The following is a 21926-nucleotide window of genomic DNA, read 5'->3' on the forward strand; positions in this document are numbered from 1 at the left end:
ATTTACTTATTTTCAACAAAACGACGAAATTTATCTTATTAGGGGTGGCGTCGCGACTCTAATCAAAGTCCAAACACTGTATTTTTCTTTAGATTGAATTAAAGACGGTTTTAAGTAGGTAATTTATGGTTTTCTAACCTAACTTTTAAATAAATTATTGTGAATTTCTACGTCGTTTATTATTTCCGCGTTGCGATTGTATTGCCGTCGATTTAATTAGAGAAAAGAATTACAAATAAAAATTTAAAACTTTTATTATTATACTTTTCTTATATCTGACCAGATTTAATTCAAACTTTAAAATTTATTCATTAGAAAATTGTATTGTCGAGTTCAATGACACGCGGCACTTTGGAAGCGACGCGAAATACACTTTTTTATTTTAATTTCTTCGTGTTTCCAATAAAATCTAAAAGTTATTAAAATTAATTTTATGAACGACAGAACTTAGAAATGCAATATTATAATATATTCTACTTATTTAAAGCTCATATCTGTTGCGAATGTCAGCAGAGCGACGACAGAGTCCCGTCTCTCGGATAATTGATGATTCTATTTATAAAAAAGAATGTAAATTCTGCTCTACAAAACCTTCAAAAGCCCAAGAAATGGTTCCTCCAAAGCTTTATTCTTCTTTCCTGTTTAAAAAAACTCGTGCTTTTAGAGTTTTTTGATGAAAAAATGAGAGTTTTTCGCCTCCTTTCGTCTTTCTTCAAGAAATGGCCTACTCTAAGCTACTTTTACAAATGTACTAAACCACTAAAATTTGACATGATCTATCACAATAACGGAAGAAAAGAAACTATTATTAACAGGCTTTATCAAAAAAATATGAATCTTTCACCACCAGAACCATTGAATTTTATGTAAAATTTGATTTTGGGTACGTTTAAGTAACTTGGTCCCGTTTAGCGGCATCCGTTGCCCCAACTTTAAAACACACGATATGGTTCCTATAATGTACTACTAATAAAATATGGCTCATCTGACGTTCGACCTGATTTGCCTATCTTCTGGGGCTTCCTCTATTCTATCCATGTTAATAAAGGCCAATCTCTTGTCACCCCCGTTCCTGTTGAAACAAGGATCGAATGAATAATCGTGGTTACGCTCCTCTTCGTGAGTGTAGTAAACTGCTCCTTGTTGTCTATACAGAACCACGGCTATCACTGCAATCAGCAACAAGATGATAATGATGGTCACCGCTACGACCACACCTATGTTGGAAGTCGCTGGCAATACTATAGGTTGAGTAAGAGATACGGCGCAGGGTTGGAGTTCCTCCATTTGCAGGGTTTGAAGTATCCGATCGGCTAAACTGGGAGGTTGAGCACAACGCAGGCATTCTTGACCAAATTCGCACCTGTTTAAAGTGGAATTCCACGTCAATAACGGGACGATATGGCACTCTTGACACAACCAGGGATTGTTCTCGAGATGCAACACACTTAGGTCTGTTGCATTGCTCAACTGCTCTAGTAATTTGGGATAGAGCCACCTCAAGTTATTTTTTGACAAATCTAGAAGTTGTAACGCTTTAAGTGGCGCCAATAATTTATAAGAAACATTGGAAAATTTGTTTTGAGAAGCATTTAAGTGCCTCAAGTTCCGATTTTTGGATAAAGTATCATCCGAAAGCTGAGTTAATCCCATTCCGGCTATATTCAACTTTTCTAATCTGTACAATAATTTCAGGACGGCCGTGATGACCCTGGGGTTTAAAGGATTGTGGCTTATGTTTAGTGAGGAGAGAGATGGAACCAGAGGTGCCAAGACATCCGCATTCAGAGAAATGAGGCTATTGTTAGACAAGTCCAACTCTTTGATGGACGTGTTACAAAATGTGCACGGTGTGATCCTATGTATTCTATTCCCTGATAGGCCCAAATGATCCAAGTTGTGTCCATCAAACGTCTTATCGACGATCACCGTCAAGCTGTTGCCATCCAAGCGTAAGACGCGAAGTCTCTTAAGGTACCTAAATTCTTCGGGAGAAAAAAATTTGAACTTGTTGTTTCTTAGATCGAGTTCTTCCAAGTTCGGTAGTTGCTGGTAGATCAATGAATGCAATCTTGTTAACTGGCATCCTGCCAGGACGAGTTTCCTCAACGGTTTGACGTCCTTCATGTATTCTGGGTCAATATCTTTTAATGGGTTACCGCCGAGGTCCAACACTTCTAATTCGGGTAGGAGATAAAACGAGCGAGGTACGAGGCCACGTAGACGATTGTTACCCAGTGACAGAGTCTTCAAACTCTTGAGTAGGCGGAAAGGTGCAGAGGGGATACCAGAAATGTGATTATAACTCAAATTTAGCACCCGCAGATTTTCTAATCCATTAAAGTCCGTGTCTCTTAAAATTGTAATGTTGTTGTGGCTTAGATCTAGTAGTAACAGCTTGTCACCGGGCCAAAAAGAACTGTCACCGATAGCAGGGAGGTTAGATTGCACGATTCTGATCTCGCGAAGATCTGAAAACTTGAGGAATATTCTACCAATGGTTAAATAGTTTGGCTTGTCTCTAGGAGCACTGATAATTAGCACTTGTGTGTCACTTTCCATATCTGTTGTTGGGATCTGTTTTAGGCCTCCTAGTTCACACACTGTATATTTACGTTCTAGATTTTCGTAGCATCTACAGTCGTCTGGGCACTTTCTGCTATCTGAAGCATTCAATAGAGAGAGAATTGCGAGAAAGATGTATTTTCGGTCCATTCTGAGGATTGCTAAGCCATTTTTTTACCTGAAAATAATAAAAAATAATCAGTATCACTGCTTAATTAATTCGAATTTTTCAACTTAAAACTTCGGTTCTGAAGAACAGCTAGGTAAATTTATAGAAAGTAAGTTTTAGCCGTAGAAGTGATCAGTACAGTACAAACACAAATACGAGTATAGCATAAACATTCGTACGTTCACACCACAGACAGACATATAGGTATAAATATACAAACAGTACTTCATAGTTTAATATGCTACATTTTGCTAAAAGTGGATGCGAAAGACTAAACACACAAATTTTACCCTTCAACATCATCGTAATGATTCATTAATGTGTTTAAAAACGGGTAAACGGTATTACAGTCTCTCGGAAGAAAAAAAAATCTCTAGATTACACAATTGAAGCGTAATACTTTTTAGAAAAAGATTAAATCTCGGAATAACGTAACAAATGAGTTTTTATGATGTCAAGTTTACTCTCGATTGAGTGGCTAGCACGAGCAGCAATAAAATTAACAGAAGGAGCGTAAAGCTCCATAGTGTAATGCGTAAAGAGTACAACCTTCGGGAGTTTTTTGTACCAATCTATTGTCGATCATTGGTAGCTCTCAAAGTACATTTGTCGCCTCCCTTCTTCTCCACCTCGCCCGATGATGGGTCATGAGTCACGAGCATTTGTCATTCTTTACAATTAGTAATTGTGACGTCACAACGGATCTTCGTCTATATAATTATCGAGCATCGATTTTTTTTATAAATGTCGTATTGGCGCTTTGGAAATCAAAATTTTTCACCATTTTTATCGACTTCCGAAGCGAGCTCCTGTCAATAAAAGTTAAATTTTCGGTGATATATAACGCCCCTCACTAAATCTTCGCTTCGACCCCCCAAAAATAATAGAGAAATAAATAAAAGTTATCGAATTTATGTCGAGCTTCGTTTGGCTGCTGTAAGAAGTAATTCGTTTGAATCAGGTTTCGGGATATTAAATTAATTTTAATGAATTAATAAATCTTTTCTGTAGAAAATTTGAGATATTTCTGTTAATAATTCTTCTATTACAGTTGACCCTCTATAACACTGTTGATAATTCCGTGTTATATAAATTTCACGCTGTACGAGTCACTTAGATTTTGCAAATACGTGTGCTGGGCTGTGAACGGCTCACGTATTTGTAAAATCTAAGTGACTCGTACACGGAATTATCAACAGTGTTACAGGAGGTCAACTGTAGTTTAATATAAGACTATATATCAAGAATAGCAAAAATTATAATATTCTCTGAGAAGATCGCTTGCTTTTTGTTAGGATTTTTAATTAATCAAATAATCTTTAACTGTATTTAACCAACGTTCTGTACTTATTAGCTGCATTAAATCCCACTTGTGAAGAGTCGAGAATCTCGATAAGATCAATTTTCTACGTGAATGTTTCATCAGGATTATGTTACAAGTTAGAACACATTCTTGGTTCCAGTGTTACACGTGTACAATCTATCATTTAAGCACTTCTACTCAAAAATACAGTTCCCTTCTTCTACAGTCATGATTTTCAATAGAATAGCCGAAACTTTGACTCGTAATGCTGTGATAAAAGGGCTATAAATCACGAATACTTGTCCCTCTCGATATGTGTTAAATTTTAAATTATGCAAGATTTCGGATGATTCGAAATACAATTTTCTTTTCTAAAATACTTTTTTTTAGATAATCACCACGTGGCTCTGTATGGGATCTGTTAGTTTGGTGGGAGTAGTGCACATTCTTGCGTTGCTTTGACGTCATCTTTTTAATATTACTGAGAAATTCTTAGGAATGATTTGAAATTTGCATAAAAAATGTGCACTCCCAACTAATAGAACAGATCTATGACGCTTTCGGTATTGTTGCTACTCGAACCACATGTTTCTGTCATTCACAAGTATTGCTTTTGCTCAAACCATTCAATAATAACGTAAATGTTGATTGAAGAATTCTAAAGAAGTTGAAGCGGAAACTTAAAAACTAAGCACCGCTTCCACAAGAATAGTTTGGCATTTGTATAGGCCTACTTTGCAAGAAGGGAAACTTTAAAGTTTTCGAGTTTAAGCTCTATTGGCAGGACTGCGGGGCAGCATATTTTGGGACTCCTTTCGCGGACAACGATGGCAATAGATTAGCAAATCGAGGGAATCGACAGAAGGCATTGTCACGAGTCATATCAGATAAAATCCACCCCCGGTAATCTCTCGCTCCCCTACATAAATTTGTAGGAAAAACATAAATGAGAGAGATTACTTTCTGTCTAGTCATTTTTATTCCAAAGCAAAAAGATAAGGCGACGTAACCAAGAAAAATCGATAGGTTTTTCTCTCGATAATGACACTATTGGACGCCATATTGGATCGTTAAAATATTTATTAGTCTGTGGTGACTTGGCATATTTTCTTTTATTATTATTTTATTTTTTCTCTGGTCTTCCTATAGATAAATTGAACACGCGAAAACCTTTCGTTCTCCTATGTGTCCATCATTTATATTCATGAATCACGATGCTAACGAGTTGTGTGAATCACAGACGTCCATTATACTTAGACCGAAGTCAAATTAGTGGACTACATTTATACATATTGTTGATGCGAACGGAGTAAATTGAATTATGGTATTCTCTTGGTATCGTGTCCATTAGGGTAATAGATACTCTACCCCTCTCCCTTCGTGCCCGATAAACCTTTGGACTCGTGTCACGATATGCTTATGAGGTGTACAGTACCTCTACTATCGCGCGAACTCGGAACGGATCGTATAGTAATGGCGCCGTTAGTTCTATAGGTGGTCCGACTCTTAAATTGGAACACATAGATAAATCCAAACTCACCAATTTCGAAGATAAATTTAAATATATTGACTGAAGCTGAGTAGGCGCCATATTGGCACACAAGATTAAGTAATGGATATTCATGAAAGAACACATTTTTAGAGAGTTTCTGTAGTACTTTTTATGAATTCTAAGGATAAATTTGATATCATGCAATTTTTCATAAGTTAATAAGCTTGGCACACTGTTAAACTTGGCGCCATGTCAGTGTGCCAAGCATATTAGAAGTATGAATATTTATATAAATTAATTTATTTTAAAGTTATTACGGCGTCTAGAAGTTTAAACATCGAATTTAACTTTATATTTTTTTAAATACTATTTAATGTTTAGAATATAATATGGCATTAATGCCACGTTTGTTAATTAATGCTTTGCAAAGGATTGAAGCATTTTCGTGCCTAGAACGCGTTGCATCGATAGTATACTAGTTTAAAACGTCGCTAAACTTGTAAAGAGTCGTAAAATTTGATTTTTTGGATATACACATAGCGTAAAAAAGGTAACACGAGCGATGAATGACGACGTCTTACATAATAAAAATCACTCGAAAGATAAAAAATCATAATGCAAAGAAGGTGTTTTTTGATGGAAGATGCTTTCTACGCTTCTTTTTCTAAGTAAGTGAGAAGTGTTATGATTTTTCTCTCTCCTTTTTTTTATTTTTTTTTAAAGTTATGTTGTTAACTTTTAAATTGCCAAAGTAATTTTTCAGATCAGTCGAAAAGGTTTCAAAGTATTTGAGTGGGATTTATACGGTTATTAACAGCTTAAGTGGAGTACAACTCAACGATTCCATCTTCGTGTCTTTGAGGATTACAACAACGATTTTTCCCTCGAGGAGAAGAAGAGGAGGGAAAAAATTGAAAACGAAAGAAATCTTTCATCTTAAACAGAAAAATGTGTAGAGGAGAGCGTGTTGCTGCTTTTTGAACCCATTAGAAGAGACAAATAGGGGCGAGTCAGATGTGTCAACTAAGAGACGATGCAATTCTGAAAGAAAGGCATTAAATTAACAGTCGGAACAGCGATTAAAAAGTTATTTTCTAGTTCCTACTTTAGTTAATATAAAACGGCGCGATTAAGAATTATAAATCAATGTTATATAAGTCGAAAGAAATAGATAACAAAGTTTAACCGACAACTTTGGAAGCTAAATTCAGACGTGGATCCTTTAGAATATTAAACACGAAAAACATTTGGTTAAAAAAGAGGCATTAATTGAAATTTTGAAAAAGCCTAATTAAAATAAGAATAGAATTCTCTTAAACAAATCCCAATATATGCAATATCTTCTAGAACCTACCAAAATATGTAAAAGTCCAAGAGAACCTATAAAATAATATAAAGATCTTTATGCATCTTTTAATATAAAGATCAATTAAATCCTCCAAAAATTACTAAATTATCCCACCAGAACTTAGAAAAATATGAAAAAAAGTCTTCTAGAGTCTATCAAAATATATATAAAAGTTTACTACAACCTACCAAAACCTATAAAATATCCTCGAAATCCTAGCAAAGATAATTTAAAAAAACTTTATAACTTTTAATAAAACAGCTGTCGGTTATATCCAAAATATGTAAAACTTTTATAATATAAGCTAAATATAGCCTACACGTGTCTATTGGTGCTCGCTTTAAATGTGCCACCAGATTATAATCACCCATAGGCATAGATAACTTACGTTTGGGCAATTTTTCTAACAAAATTAAGGAAGAAAGTGATCGAATTATCAAGAAAATCTTATTAAATAGTGATCCTAGCCGTCCTAAATCAAAATCTAAGTGTAAAAAATGAGCGTGGATGTTGCGAGGGAAAGAGAAAGAGAGAGAACATTTTGCAAATTTCATTCCCCAACTATCAATCACGTGACCGGAATAAAACATTTATTTTACGAACACGAAGAAGGAAAGAAGAGTTTAGATGTGTAGTGAAATTTCTTCAATAAATTACTACTCGGTTCCTTTATAAAATATTAATATTCTATTCCGAAACTATGGAGATTTTTTCTTTTAATTTTTAAAAGTCTAAAGATATAAAATTTTAAGTAAAAAATATAGGAAAAAAGGGGGAGGGATTCGACTTGAGAATTTAAATAACATTGTAAATCACCTTTACGATGAATATATCTTGTATACTTTTTATTGTTGCGAACTTTCGTCTTTCGACATAAAAAATTGTAATTTTTTCAATGTTTAAAGTTACCAATTACGAAAAAAACACTAAAATTTGTTGTTATTTCCGCAATATATCGCAACGAAACTCATTAAAAGTAAGGAAATCTCAATTTATACTCCGAAAAAGAAAGGTAGGAAACGGAGGGGGAAAAATTCACTAAAAATGCTCGAAATCTACCGACAAAAACTACCAAAATTTTGTTAAATCTATAAGGAAACGTGTGAGAATATTAGAATGATTTAAACCTCTAAAAAATCTACTAAAATCTACTAAATGCTGCAATAAATACTGTAATGGTTAGCTGATATGTCGTAAGAATGTGTTAAAGAACTACTAAAGTCAACAAATTAATAATAAAAGTTAATTAAATGTCATTTACAATCTAGTAAATCAAAATCTACTAAAAACCCCTAGAACGTAAAAGTCCGCTAGAATCGACTCGAACCTAACAAAGTCTGTTAAAATCCTGTAGAAAACGCCAATATCTAATATAATAATCCTTTACAACATGTGAAAAGCTATAAAAACATGTATAAATTACCATAATTTATATATTAAAAAATCTAGCATCTATTAAAAGATACAAAAATCCTCTAGAATCTAATGGGCATTATTAAAACGCCACTAAAACTTTTTATAATTAAAAAAATCATCTTGTTTGTACAAAATTACTTTGTATAGAATTTCATTCCACTAGAAATTTGTAGAAGTTGACGTATAAAATTTGTGGTTATTCTCTAGAACCTATCAACGTGTACAACAGTTCACTAGAATGTATGAAAATCATTTTTGAACCTATATATACTAGAAAGTATACTAGAACGTACTAAAATCTTTCTAGAACCTATCAACGTCTATAAAAGTCTGTTAAAACCTATCAAAATCCTTAAATATCCATTCGCTACAGCGGTTCATAAAAGTCCTCTAAAACTTAAAAATCCTTTAAATTCTGAAAATTCCTATTCACTAACCAATCACGTAAATCTAACGAAAATAGAATTACGAGAGATCAGTATATAAAAGTCTTATAAAGCGTGACAAAAATGGAATAAAATGTAGAGAGGGTCATAAAGTTTAGCCCATTTGAACAATGGGTAATGTATAAATAAAATAAAAATATAATAATTTCTAAAATTTTGGAAAGAAAAACTTACTTGAACTTAAATAAAATGGCATCAAAATTTTCGAAAATTTACAAGCAATTTGAATGAAATGCGCTACAAGCGGAGGTATCCCCACAATAAAATCTACCAGAAACATAACAAATGTGAAAAAAAAAACGTAAAATGAGGGTTTTATATCTAGCAGATGATATAAAATACAGAAAAATTTCAATAACACCCCTAATTCTGCTAAATATTGGGGAACAACTCTTACTCATTCAACTAACAAGTCAGTTCATACGTTAACACGAGAAGAACATCATTAGAGAGAAATAATAAGATGATTAATGCCGATTTTCTACTGTAACGACTACCAATCGTCAGAGGTAATTCCCCTAAACGGGGGAAACCTCATGTGACAATGTGTTTACAGCATTATTAATCTTCCAGGGGAAGGGGGAAAGTTGGATACTGAAAGATTTAAAGATTTTATGAGAAATATGTCGCCAGTAAGATAAGAATATTAACAGGAAAGGCTCGTTATAGAATATTTGAGAGTACACGTTCGAGTTTTGTGTACTTGCAGCTGGTTGGAATCGTAAAAATTCCGACATTTTCAGAAGTAGGACAGAAAACAAAGCGTAATCTGCTAATGTCTCTCTGTAAATAATGAAACTTGTCTTATTAGTCGCAGTAAAAACTCCCTGAGGGAATATTGTACAGAAATAAACTTAATTGTTTGTTCTATTCGTTTCCATTTCTTCTTTCAATCCCCCTTAAAGTATCCTTTACGACTTCTGCAACAAAATCCAGATGTAGCCAATTTTCCTTACTACTACAAAGGTTTTTTTATTCATTTGTTTGAATTTCTAGAATAAAGTTATGTACTGTACAAATCTACAAGCTTCAAGATAGAAAAGTTCAGTAATTTATTTCTACGTGGCGTAACAATTACAATAATGACTATTTTGAAAGGTCATCCATTTTCCTTCAAATATAAGCAATTTTCAAAACTCTGCAACTTAAAATATATTGGAGTTAGAAACTTGAAATTTAAAAACTTTGGTATCAAATCTTAGCGGCTACACTGCTGACGTCATTAGAACTATGTACTCTCTCTGGCATCCTTTGAATATTATGAATTTCAATCAGGTTACTCGGATGCTGCGCTTCGTGACGTTGAAGTTTATTTAAAGTTTGTCATGTTTTCAGTTAAACTAAGATGTTAGCCTTTAAACGAGATGAGTTAACTACCATTAAAATCTATGGTTACAAAATTTTTCTGAAAAAAGTGAGAGTCGTTCTGCTAATCTGGGCTACTAAATGTGGTGTAGACCAGGAAGGGAATAGGATATGTCACATGCCATCTGGTCAAGCACCCTTTTCATGCTGGATCTTTGCAGCTGCTAAAGAATGATTCATTCCAAATTTTTCTGGCTTTCAGGCTATTTCGTTTGAAGAAAACGATTTAAAAAAACATAAATAAAGAGGCAGAAATCAGAATACTCAGATATATGATCTAAATATGTTACATATCTTGATTTTAATAAATTAATTGGATATTTTATATATTAGAATGTGATCTTGTATACCTGATTATTTTTCGATCCGTATCTTAAGTATGTTAATGAGCTTCTAAAGCTACCAATTTTAACACAAAATAAATGTTTTATGGGGCAAATTTATAGAATTTTCTTATAATAGGCCTACTGAGAAACTTTTATGCATTCTAACTTATTCTCACTACTTGCTTTGCGTTATAAGATGATAACACGACAAGTGTTAAAAATGTCGATAATTGTAATAAGTTCCCTTACTTTTATTGAGAAGTTATTTTACTTCATAAAAATAACTTTAATGCTTTATATATCTTCGTATAACGTAATATTTTCAAATTTTTAATTTAAAAATTGTTGCTCGGTTATATTTAAAGTGATATAAAAAATTATTTTACAGTTTAACTTTAAAGGATTTCTTAACTATTCTAAGAAAGCAGCGTGAACTTAATGTCATTAATACTTTTATGTAAACTATTTTACAACAAATTACGATGCCAAACATTAAAAATTATCGCTACTTTTGTAACAATAATTACACAAAAGTCCGGGTAGTTAACGGATCATTTAAACTAGTTTCTGTAATTTTGAACGTCTACGTCTTGTCTACTAAATTAGCCTTAAATTTTAAAGTGAAATTTATAACCCGTTAAATTAAACTAACTGACTTCCTCTGTGATATTCTGTACTTTTTAAACCCAGAGGGGTCAAAACTAAAGTTTTATTACTAAGAAAGATAAACGGACGTTTCTGTTACGTTTAAACTGTAGCGATATTAAAAAACTGGGTATGAAAATAAGTGTATACAGCATCCTTTATGTTGAATTTATCGAATTACCCTTGGTGAAGTCGACAATGTCGAAGATGTAATCTGTCAATTCTGTTAATCTTTTGGCAAATAAACACGGGAAGAAATAAAGTCAATGACTTATGCTTCACATCTGCTGCAGAAAGTGACTAAAGACAGGAAGTAACGCATCTGTTTTTTCCTTTCCTGCACAAATCTTCCTTTGTTATCTTATCTTTAACTGTTATAAGATAATCTAAGCCACAAAAATTTAATACCTAGTTAAGATTTTTACGATCTTAACCCTTCTATAACCGATAATTTCTGCTCGCAACACGCAAAATAATTGGAGCACATGCCTCGAAATCTAATTCTGGGAATACTCTGTATCAAAATAACCATTAGTCATCCGTATTAATGAATAGTAACGGGATCACCTTCCCAGACACCATTCTTAGTACCAGTTTGCAGCGAATCAAATAGCAATTTGTTTAAAAACACGTGCTAAAAATCTGTGCCGTATCTTTTTTTAATAGAGAAAAACGATCTAGAAATGAAAAAAGAAAGCAGAAATTAATTGTAGACACTTCCTCCTCCCCGCTAGAAATGGAAGAGTAACTAATACTCTGTTGTGGGAACGGTTTTACTCGCCACACCTGTCACTTACAAGTTGTCCGATGTCCCATAAAAATCGAGAAATTTGAGATTTAAGTCGTCTTCCTTTCCAGTTTGAGTGGCAAAAAACCGTTGAATGTAACACGATTCGACCGTATACCTTTCAACTGTACAGAACCGTGAGAGTGGTAATTCTCTAAACGGTTGTTTAGCGCAGTTGTCACGAATATGCCACGTCTCGCTCTAACTAACTTAGTTTTAAATTCATAATTTGCGCCATATCGGCGAATAAATCAAAATTTATCGAGTTAAACGAGTAATTAGCAGAAAATTTTGGGGGTATTTAAAAAATCTAACCTAGTTATATTCGTAGTCCTACACAGCTTTGATCTTTTCATACATCCATCTGATAGATTTGACATATCTTTTAAAAGAGACTCTAAGAAAAAACTACAGCTTCATCCATCCATCATAAGATTGATAACGAGTCAGAAAACATAATTTTTTCTTGATAAATCTGCAAATGTTATATAAGTTATATACAGATAGCCTATATAAAACCTGCCTTGATTATCTTGAGAGAATATTCAAAGATGGAGTGAAGATAATTAGCAAATTTTGCAGCCGCTCACGCTTTATTGATTTTATAATTTTGAGCCAGAAGAACTACAGTTTAACTCGATTTTATAGAAAACTTTCTACTTATCTATAAATAATTAATTTGTAATTAGATAAATTCGGTTTTCCTTTAACAGATTTTGTTACCCAGATAGAACTCGTCTACGCTAATTATGCTTCCGCTTTGGGAGTTGGAGACCAGCGATTAAAATTTTCTTCTTTCATGTTTAACTCGTTTGCCGCAGGAGAATAATTGTCGCGGAAGTCTCTGTCCCTAAAACAGATATATCGTTTGTTGTTTTGTGGTAAGCTAGTAAATTGAGAAAACGGCCTTTCGAGTGACGTCACCAACGAGCAACGACTTAAAAATGTCTTCCACACTCGGGTGTCACAACCGAGAGGATTCGTTTGATTGTATTTTCTGCGCATTAAATTTTAGCATCGCAGTTGTATGCGGAAGCGTCTACTTTCTCCTCCGAGAAAATTTTGACAAAGACGAAAAATTTACAACCAAATACCTTCTCAATACCACGATAATAGCAAATGGAATGAGATTGAAAATAAATGTGAACATAATTGCGCCTCCTGGATTAAAATTATTTACTGCAAAATGTGTGTTATTTTTTTAAATGGGTGACGTGGTGACGTCCATCCTCTTCGCCAGCGACTATCAAAGTCGTGTTTTACATTGCATTTAATAACATAGAGGCCTCGCAACCGGCTCTGAAAGGCTTTATTACTACCATTGTCGTTTGCTATTAAAGCGATGTTTTCAACTCCCGTGGCCCTTTATTAAAACTCCAGCACCCCCAGAGTAGGGGAAGAATAGAATCTTTATTGAAGGGGGCGCGTGTTCTCCCTCCCGAATCCCAGAATAGATCAAAGTAAAAATTCGAGAAAGTTGCGTATCCCGAAGTCGGGATGATTGGGGGAGAGAGACGAAGAAAACTTTTTTCTCTCATTACAAATGGACGTTTTCGATAAACTAGAGAAATTAACGTACTAAAATTCTATAAAACTTCCAGAAAATGGACGATAAATGGGAAATTACATACTAAAACGAAACATATAACGAGTATGGAGGCCATAAATGCTTCACCGAATGACATAAACATCGTCTGAATATTTAATTCCCTCCGCAGAACATGGCAGAGTGAATTTCACCAATTTTTTTCCGCTTCAAAAGTTTTAAGAAAGAATAAAAAAGAGACTACTTTGAGAAACAATTACAAGAATCGAATAAGTTTTTAATTAATTACCTGGCGGCGCTCCAGTTTTGAATATTTGAAAAAAAAAAACTGTTACTAGAGTATTAATGGTAGAGATGTACGAAGTTTGTGTGGTTTGAAATTAGAATTGCTCCAAGAAAAACTTAAAATATACTCACGTGATTATGTTATCCCTGGCGTTGATTCGAATTGGGAGTAGTTTATCACGTTACACGGACGGCTCCCGAGGGCGCAGCAGCGCTTTACTTGTCCCGTTGCGCTAGAGCATCGACTCTAAATACGCGCCTCCGAGTTGGCGTGTCGAGTGGTAGAGGGCGCTAGCGTCTATGTGTGTGGGGTTCTCCCTTTCAGACTTGGCTCGGTCGTTCTGTTAAATATGGATGATCCCGACCGAATCCTATCAAATAATACTCTTACCGTCCAACGAGATTAAATTATACAATGTTTTGATTAGTCGAAGGCTCGAGTGCAATAACTTTACCCCGTTCCGCGACTATTCAAAAGGACAATTACGTTTCGCGACTCGATTATTTTATTTCAAATTATTATAGTATTTTGGAAAATAATCTTTGATGAAAATATTTACATTACTTTCGCTATTAATGAGCTACGTATTAAAAACTTTAAGTTAATTAATTTGGTATTAATTAGGATTTTAAAACATTTCCATGTTTATTGTTTAAGATAATTAGTTCATCGTCCGCTTTTTGTAGTTATAAATATTTTTACAGTTTCATTTAATTATAGTTAAGTTTAATCTAGGCCGATTATTATTTGATAAAAGTTTATTACTTTAATCGGAAAGATTTTTATCCAGAATTTTCTATAATGACGAAATAAAAGATTAAAAATCCCGTTTCAATATTTAAAATTTAAATATTTATTAACGCGTTTTGAATATTATAAGAGAATATCTATCGAGTTTATCGTTTAACTAATAAAATAAGGTAAAATTTCATAGAAAATGATTGTAAAGTTTAAATGATTAGAATTGTCATAAATGATTAATCTTCCTAGCTTAAATGTAACCATCAAACCGCTATAATTAACACAAAAGCAGCATCTTTCCATATAAATATGAAATCTTGCAATCGATTCCAATCATTTTCAATATTTAATATTGATTGAGGTTTTAAGTACGATAATTACGTCAGGTTTACGTTTACGGTTGTGGTGACGGGAAAAAAATTTTCAAATTGTTATAAAGTCTCTTTGAATGAAGAAGATTGCGTTTTAAATAAGAAATTTATCTTTAAACATTGAAAATGTCTTTCGCTTGTTGGCCATAGCGCTTCGACTAGCGGCGGGTTTATAAATTAGTAATTAGAGATTTAATGAAATTAAAAGATTATAATTAAACCTCGTTAGCTCGTAATAAGTAAAAACATTAGAAAAGTATCATTATTGCAAATTTAAAAGCTAATCGCCGACGTCATCCAACTTCCGGCGATAAAAATATCGGATTTCGGTTTCCAAAACGATTTTACTTATTCATAGAATTTATAAATTTAGAATTTAAAGATATTTTAATCGCGTTTACGTGAAATTCTTTAAAATTTAAATAATTTATTACTGATGTTTACCGCTTTTAACAAATTTTCTTCCGCCTACCTTAATGGCGCGCGCTAACCATAAGACGTAACGGGCGCTGGCGGTGACGTATTATAAACTAATAACGAGTTTATAACGCAAAACGAGCGAATTTCGATAGAAATTTGAAAATAAGTCATTAAGTAAATTTCTATTATCTTCAATTATACAGAGTTCGAGTGTAAAGAAATGATGTAATTCTTTCAGGTCGACAAAAATCATAGATATTAAACGAAGATTAAGTAAGATTTTTTATTCTTCGCCAGTTATAATGCATTTATCACGTGCTGACAAAGCAGCTGTTGACCCGCGGGGCAATTTCGTCCGCGTTAGGCTGTATCACGTGACCCCGACCCGAATGACGTCGGAAGAGGGAGAAAGAAAAACGACGCGTGAACTCTACTTTTACCTTTTCTGGAAGATTTACTTCTCGCCAAATGTCGGCTCGGACTGCACGTAAATTTAAAACTTCCTTTTTCCTCCGGAAAATTTATAGAATAAGAGCTTATAAAGTTTTCAAAAGTTGCGCTTTGATTTTTTCGTTTCTTTTAAAAATTTTAGGTGGCGCTGAATGAAAGAAATATCGTATAAGCGAATATAAATTATTAACCAGCGCCATCTAACATTTTTTCCCTTGAAAAATTGTTTGTTTTATCGCGCATTTTAATAATGGAGGTGATGAAGTTTTGATAAAATAAAATAGATTTTTGCGTTAATTACCGAAAGAAAAATATAACTGTTTACTTAAATTTCTGAACAACTTAGAACAACTTTAATGTACAAAACTTGACTTTATCATCACGCCGATGCTTGCGGGTCCTCGACGATAAATCCAGTTTAAAAATCAACGTAAGACTTTAAATTATTAATTATGACAATTAAATGTAAAAATTCCTTCAAAAATTTGTAGAAAGTTAACTTCTCCATCCTGTAAAGAACCATTTGGGCGGGGTCGATGATACACGCGGTGTCGGCGGTTCGATCACACGTCGAGTGAGAACAAAAAAAAATGGAAACACCCAACTAACAGTGACGTAGCCTGGATAAAGAGAACAGTTTCCGATCCGGTTCCTCGCTGGCAGCTTCACAATAAGGTCCTAGTGGCATATGGATGCACGACTTACAAACCATCTGCTGTTAATAACCGTTTTCGATTCTAGATCATTTCCATCTGTAACGGCTACTCTGCAGCTGCAACAGTTATTAGCTGAGATTGCTCTTCAGTTGCTTCGTATAACTGCGATTGTTTCGTATATATAGTGCCATTTTATTCCTCGATAGTTCTTAAATTCTTATCGATTGTTGAATATAATTTTGCCATCTTACTGCTTTTTCCTATTATATAATAGGATAATGCCGACCTTTAATGATGCTGCAGTTTTTTGACATTATTGACGTTGCTCCTTCTCCACACCCTTCTCTATGCCACATTTGTTTCAAGATATTCGAGTAACTTCACTCGAAAATTTAAATACGGTAACTTTTATCATTATTTTAGACATACTTTTATAATTTGTTTGTATTGCTTCTTTTACTCATTTTCCTCGTGATTTATCCATATTTTCAAGTTTTTGTATTATCTTTAATACGTGTGTTGTATTTTCTTTCACAACATGTTTTCTAAAGGAAGAAACCTAAGTAGAACAATAATTAAAGTCAAGACAAAAGTACATCTTGGACCCGCAATCGCTACTCTTCTCCGAGTGTCATAGCATCGCTTTCTCTCTAAATGACCCGATGTAGTAAGAAGTACAGCTTCCTATATACTCAATTTAATGAAGCTTCTTTCATCCTTTGCATTCATTTTCGGGTTTAAAGGCTCTTATTTTCCACTCATATTTCTGCAATGCCTCATCTTCACTGCATAGTTCTTTGGCCTATTCAAATTTCTTTGCCATTATTTACAAATTTCCATTATCGGAAAAAAAATGTTAACAAATTCTCTGCAACTAATGTTCTTAAACTAACCCGGGAAGCAACTCGGCAAAATGCAAAATGGCAGAAAAAAAGTTAAATCGGGCCACTGTCCCCCATGTAAAGAAACAATTTATAGGGAGGGGGAACGAAACGAATATACGGAGCATGCTCGTTCGCTTAAGGAGATCCATCTCCGTATCTAGGAAACGGTAAACGCCCACGCGGCATAGAGGGGTGTAGGGAAGAAGTAGAGTACTAGAGGTAATTTTGAAAATTCGTGTCTCTTTGCATGACTCGCGATGACAGATGCGACCGAGACATCGCTAACGTCGTTGTCCTTTTTATGTTCTTTCTGCTCTTGATTCGGTTCCATCTTTTTCCTCCTATTTGAAAAAGAAATAAACCTCTTAAAAAAGCATTAACAATCCGTGTAAACTGGGGTAATTTATGAACGGATAATTACTTTTAAGAAAGAAGATGCGACGAGAAGAAAGCGGTAGATTCATTTAATTAATTAAATATTTTATTAGGTCTAGGAATTTTTATAATTTAAATATTATTACGTGATTTTTTTTTTCAAATTTCAGTCTGTGTTTAATTAAATAAACTTGAAACACGCATCACGATTGTTTGTTGATTCACGCTTCATTCAGCAAATTTTCGGTTGATTAATGTTCAACTTTAATTTTACGAAATTAAAACGAGAAACTAAGCTTAAATTTAGAATTTTATCTCCATTTCTTTTTTTAAAATCTAAGATAAATATAATTCAATCCAAGCTTTTCTTCCAAGGAAAACAAAGTTATCTTCTTGTAAGATAAGGAAAAAGTTATCTTCTGGATGATAAGGGTATGTGTTTAAAGCTTCCGAATTTCATTTGGAAGATTTAAACTTGAAATAATTCTTTCATTTATCTATTTTCGAGCTTTTAGTATTAAAATTTCTCTTCTTATACGTTTGATAAAGTTTTAAGTTAAGAATTTTGGTACTTTCTTCTAGAACTCGAGTCTCTTAACGATCGAGACATAAGTAAGTAAAGAAAATAATGTTTGGTTATTAAGATAAGGGCAGATTTGCATGTCGAACAAGTTCCCTTTTTACCTGAGAACCCCACACTTTAATTACTGAGGCCCTGATCTACTTCGACATAATGGCTTAATTACGACTTAATCACTCGGAACGAATTCAGTAAATAGACAATGCCCACCTTGGCCCCACTCCTAGCGATTAATGCCTCGATAAGAGAATCCAAAGGTAGGAAGAGTCAGTAAAGAAGAGATTTCGATCGATAAAACCCATTCGGAATGTCAAACAAAATTGGGTCCTTCGGGTAAAGACATTAGCATGATTCATAAAGTGATTTGAATTTTTATCTGATGTTTTTTCTTGTGGAAAAAAGTTAACAGAGTGAGTTATGCCCGTCTGTACGCTATACGAAGATCGAAATCACGATATATAACCGGGAATATAAGAGAAAGTTCAAACTTTCTATAGATGTTCTAACATTTCGAACGATCCAAAATGGAGTCTATTATCAAAAATGGCGCCGGGTTATGAGTATGAACGGTCCAGAAGATAAATCTACGAGTTATTTTTATAGTTTCAACCATGTTTAGTATACAACAGAAGGTATAAAGTGGGTAAAAGAAAAAATAAGTAGCCAACTAATGTTAGTAATTTTCATTGAGCATGATGAATTTCTGTAGAAGGGATTAATATAGCATTGTAAACGTACTTGCGAATGGCTTATTCTTATAAATTGCCGCATAACGAAGCGATTTTATTCTGTTATCAGAGGATTCAATCGAACGGAAAGACGGGAAACGAGAACAATTTGCCCACCAGATTGATCTCCAAAACTCTTTTCATTGAGATTCTACACTTCTCCTCGATCGATTCTTTAACCTTGCAAGGAATGGAGGGCAACGTACAGTTTATAAAGTCAGTAGACAAGGAAAAAGAAAGAGTTTATCGTTTCTAGATACTACTCGAATGGGTTTTTAAATACCGGACTACATTTAAGAATGGTTCTCGTTGTCCAAGTGATTAATATACCAAAGATAATGCCAGAAATTAAATTACAATAGCTGAATTTCTCGAATTTATATTTAGACTTAACTACAAAATAAAGTAATTTAGAAGTTAAAGTAGTTGAAGCATCAAAATGGAGAGTCAGCCAATTTGGACGTGTTGGTTATCTATAAAAATACTTAAAATAATGCTAAAGACGTTATGAATAAAGATCCAAAACGATTCTAGAACGAAGATAAGGTTAAAGGTTAAGTTTAAGATAGAACACCAAGTACTGTACATCGATTTAGATGGAAGAGTAAGAGTAGATAAATTTTTCAACGCGCTCAAATTAATTATCGATGGATGTTTCTTGTAAAAACATCAATAGACAAAGAAAAAGAAACAAAAAATTAGAAATGTTTCAGCAATTTCTCTTAGCTAATTGCTAGACTTGGTTTTTTGGCCGCGAGAAGAAAGAAGAAGAGGATCCAGATTGCTAATTGCTCTCAGTTGGAGCGTGATATATGATTATAGTTTCCTTCAATTTCTCGGAAATTCAGAAAAATAAAAGAAATTTCCTCGTTGCCCTTTGTTAGAGTTGTCAATTAAAGTGCGATTTTCGGATTAAAACCTCCGTTCTTTTCCTTCAGGCTCTTCTAGAGGAGAAGATCTATTTATAATTGGGCTAATTTGGATTTTTGTAAACCTCGCTAAAGTTTAAAGATCTTTAAAAAATTTGTCGTCATTAGAAAATCTGTTATGTATTTATAATATGGGGTTAATATATGACATATCACCCGAATTTTTTCCAGTTATCTTTAGTGTTTTCTTGCTTTCTAAGAGTTCAGAATAAGTCTTTCTTCGCAATCTTAATTCTTCATTGTCTTAATGTCTTGGATCTCAATCTTGTAAAAAATACTTACAAAGTTTCTAAGATCTTTCACTAATATAGGCTACGTTTTAAGTCCCGATCGATAGATGTTTGACAGTAAAGAATTAACTAGAGTCTTTATTTTTGGCAAGTTGGAGTAACTTGTAGCTATTTTTAAAATTAAACTATGGTATAATTTTACGAGAATTGATTTTCAAAGATTGTTAAACAATCGTAGACTTAAAGAAACAGTAATTTAAAAGATATAGCGATAAGAACATTAAAAAGTTTCCTTTTTGAAGATTTTACGAATCGAAACTTTATTAGGATCAAAGATTTTCTGTTTTGAAAAGTTTAGTGATTAGCTAGCTTACTTGAGGATTGTTTTGAAGAGCGGAGAAGGTACAAAAGGAGGTACTATTATGATTCTTAACCACCAACGTCTTCAAATGAGGCTTTTTGAGGAATTTGGTAACGAAGAAAAGTTTTGAAGAATTTAAAGTGCACAAACGTTGCTTAAATTCTTGAAAACAAGTTTAACTCACTTCATTGTGGATTGACAAGAGAATTTCACGATTTCTCGCATGGTATAGAGAAAAACCCTCACGAAATTGGGTGGAGAAGCCGAAAGAGGTAACGATAACAAATGAAGCAAAAGGCGAATCGTTAGCGAAGAAGGCAAAATAACAATCTCCGCCCAATTTCCACAGAACTTTTGATGAATCACGATCGAGACTCTTAAACGTTATGAATGGATCTGGATATTGGCAAAAAAGACTTTGGCGATGATTAATAACCCTTTCTGTCAACAACTCATAAATCAGAAAAATGCGTTCGACCGTCCGGAAATATTTTTAACTAGTCCCCGACTTGTTTTATTTGCCGGAAGTAGTGTTTACACGGGGTACTTGCAGGCGCGCGCTTCCCTCGGGACCATTAAAAACTGATGTTTATTCCGTCCTTATAACCTACCCTGCAATAAATCTTGCTGTTTATGTTAATGTTTGCGCTTCGCTCTAGAAAGGTGTTAATTAATGGCTCCGAAATGACAATATCTGTCTTTGCTCAACCATCTTCCACGTCACTTTCTGTTTGATGTAGATGGATCCCAACGACATTTATTGCTCTCTTCACTCCTCTCGTTTCAAAACGAACTCAAATAACGGTCGGTAAATAAGTAAAATGAAGAGATTAAACAATCTTCTGCAAGAAAAAGGAAGAATATTTGGATTTGAAATGATTTAATCTCCATATTTCTTCTTGAAGATTGCTCTGAAGATCTAAACGGATTGCATTCCTGGTTATTGTTTGAATATTTAAATTTATTATTAAATTTTCAATTTTATGAACAATTCTGAGTTATTTTAGGAGGTTTTGATGGGTTTTTTTACTTATAACGATAGAAGATTCAGATATTACTAGGTTCGTGCAGGTTTGTGTAGAAGATCAAAAATCAAGGAAATAGATGTAAACGAGAAACGAATCTGACAAGATAGATAAAAATGGAATGAAAATAAAAGAAACTATCGGAGAAAATAGATATAACATAAAAAAGATAAACAAAGAGATCAGATTCGAAAGAAAAACCGAGATTGACATGGAAGATGAAAAAAAGTAACGTGAAGAGAATAAGTCAATTTAGTAACAGAAACGTTTAGGGAATTGAGAAAGGGAATGCTGTTAAGAGTGGAAACACAAACAAAAAATCAGGCTACAAAGTTACAACAGACGAAAAAGCCCGTAAATTCACACGATGTACTAAAAACTGAAGGATAAGAAGGAGAGTTTGGACGAGGATCGTATGGAGAGAAACATTATAATGAAAAAATAACAAGAGAAAATTTCAGAGAGAGGATTTTAGTACAAAG

The 21926-nt window shown here is 33.6% G+C and overlaps 1 protein-coding gene across 1 annotated transcript; it reads right to left on the reverse strand.

The window, feature by feature from the left end:
• Nucleotides 1-284: 284 nt before the first annotated feature.
• On the reverse strand, nucleotides 285-13974 carry LOC111635595 (TLR4 interactor with leucine rich repeats-like). The gene is made up of 2 exons (XM_023380600.1): nucleotides 13826-13974; nucleotides 285-2743 (listed from the first exon to the last, which is right to left on the reverse strand). Exon 2 carries the CDS (start codon nucleotides 2713-2715, stop codon nucleotides 982-984), a length of 1734 nt encoding a protein of 577 aa, XP_023236368.1. The 5' UTR covers nucleotides 2716-2743; nucleotides 13826-13974; the 3' UTR covers nucleotides 285-981.
• Between the last annotated feature and the right edge of the window lie 7952 nt (nucleotides 13975-21926).

The sequence above is a fragment of the Centruroides sculpturatus genome, unplaced genomic scaffold, assembly GCF_000671375.1.
Source record: "Centruroides sculpturatus isolate CEXI.00-Female unplaced genomic scaffold, Cexi_2.0 scaffold970, whole genome shotgun sequence".
Lineage (NCBI taxonomy): Eukaryota > Metazoa > Arthropoda > Arachnida > Scorpiones > Buthidae > Centruroides > Centruroides sculpturatus.

Excerpts from the sequence above, each read along its gene's own strand:
- LOC111635595 (XM_023380600.1), bottom strand. The coding sequence starts at position 2,715 with ATGGACCGAAAATACATCTTTCTCGCAATTCTCTCTCTATTGAATGCT.